Source organism: Lottia gigantea (assembly GCF_000327385.1).
Source record: "Lottia gigantea unplaced genomic scaffold LOTGIsca_540, whole genome shotgun sequence".
In the NCBI taxonomy this organism is placed as follows: domain Eukaryota; kingdom Metazoa; phylum Mollusca; class Gastropoda; family Lottiidae; genus Lottia; species Lottia gigantea.
In genome coordinates this window covers 21962-24000 of record NW_008709849.1, presented here as the reverse complement: position 1 = coordinate 24000, position 2039 = coordinate 21962, and the positions used below count along the sequence as shown (strand labels likewise).

Sequence of the window (2039 nt, the reverse complement as noted above, 5' to 3'; positions counted from 1 at the left end):
GTTCTGTTGATTTCCGTAATGGTGATACTTGTAGATGCCGGTAAATATGTTATTTATTATCTAAAAGTTGCTTTATGAATCTAAAGTCAAAGTTTGTATATCTGGGGGAAATTTATCTTAGCTTTTTATTGTTGGAAGAGTCCGAGACAGAGGTTTACTGAAGGCAACTTTCTTTTCTGCAACATGGATAACTAGCTTAAACACATTTTAAATCATCTTTGTCTGTAAATAGTAAATTAACATGTAGTTCTTGAGACAAATACTTGATGATATAATTGTTGGGGGGTAGTATATTGAGTCAGAAATAAATAATGGCAACAAATAATATCAAAATTAAATTTACAGATTGTTCAACATATCCAAATGTAACAGACGCAAATTTTGATAAAGATTGCAATGGAAATGTAGTCATTACATGTCGAAAAGGTTTCAAGATGGTACAAGAGCTGGAATGTGTTGAGGAAGAATGGAGATATCAAAACCCAATATGTAAACGCACAGGTAAGATAATTTTAAATACATGAATTACAAATAAACAATATTAGCTTAAAAATAGCTAAAATATATACAACTTTTTACTACTGAAGTTAGGGTGATGGTAGGTTTAGGATATTATAAAATATATACAACTTTTTACCACTGAAGTTAGGGTAATGGTAGGTTTAGGATATTATAAAATATATACATCTTTTTACTACTGAAGTTAGGGTAATGGTAGGTTTAGGATATTATAAAATATATACATCTTTTTACTACTGAAGTTAGGGTAATGGTAGGTTTAGAATATTATAAAATATATACATCTTTTTACTACTGAAGTTAGGGTAATGGTAGGTTTAGAATATTATAAAATATATACATCTTTTTACTACTGAATTTAGGGTAATGGTAGGTTTAGGATATTATAAAATATATACAACTTTTTACTACTGGTTGTCTACCAAAGCCATTTTTGTTAGTAAAAATCTCACTATAACTTTGAAATGCAACTTTTCACCGATGTAGCAGGTCGGATACTCACTGCCTCAGAACCATTCCCACGGCTCCAGTTTTATTTTGTTTGATAAATTATATTGGTGATTTTGATAGTGGGTACCTGGTGTTAACAGCTTGAAGTTTTGAGAGAGACACTTGTTTTCCAAATTTTTATTTTTTGACATCGACCTTAGATGATGCTAGCCTAAAAACTCATTTTGGTAAAGAATTTAAATTGTATGTGCATTATAAGAGGAAGTATTCCTTTAACCTAGCGGCTCCTGCTCCTGTATCTCAAGTTTTGAGGGAGACACTTGTCATCCAAATTTTAATTTGACATTTTCATTTTGACATCGACCTCAGATGATCTTAACCCTAAGGATGTTATGTAATACTATAATTTTTATTTCAGAATGTAGTTACAAGTATTTGAATAAAACATGTTTAGCATCGAGTAACACTGACTATTATGATTACACGTCAACTGAAGATGACCTATGTGATGAAGAATGTAAATCTTTTACTCGGTGGTGTACCGCTTCATTAAATTCAGGCAATTATTGTAATCTTTACAAAGCTCCGATCATCTTTGGGTCATTTGATACAGATCTAAATCAATGCATTGAAAAGTGTAAGGAGAGGAGTGACTGTGTAACAATGAGCAGTTCAACAGTTGCAAACAAGAAATGCTTTTTATTTAACGTTACTGTTACGGCAGAATCGTCAATTTCTTTTGTTGAATTGCATTTTTGTGTCTTAAAAATTACTTGTTTATATATGGCCTGATTTCTAAGGTTTTATTGTAGCTAGGTCGCAGATCACATGTCAAAGGTCAAATTGTGCACACGGCCTTGAGCTAGTTTTTCTTGCCGCCATCTTAGGAAGTTAGACTAAACTTTTTGATATTTTTATTTTCGACCATAGTTCCTCACAAGTTGTAAGTTTTCAATTTATTTATGTATATTCTAATAAGGAATTCTTTAATTATGTTCTGTAGACATTTTCTGTTGGATGCCATGTGTAATTATTGAGAATTTGCTCTCAAATGTACTCAAAGGAATTTC

General features: G+C 31.2%; 1 protein-coding gene across 1 annotated transcript; it reads left to right on the top strand.

The window, feature by feature from the left end:
- Positions 1 to 311: 311 nt before the first annotated feature.
- LOTGIDRAFT_175908 (hypothetical protein) lies at positions 312 to 1761 on the top strand (the record flags this gene model as incomplete). Its single annotated transcript, XM_009062980.1, has 2 exons — positions 312 to 501; positions 1388 to 1761. The coding sequence occupies 2 exons, from the start codon at positions 312 to 314 to the stop codon at positions 1759 to 1761; spliced, it is 564 nt and encodes a 187-aa protein (XP_009061228.1).
- Between the last annotated feature and the right edge of the window lie 278 nt (positions 1762 to 2039).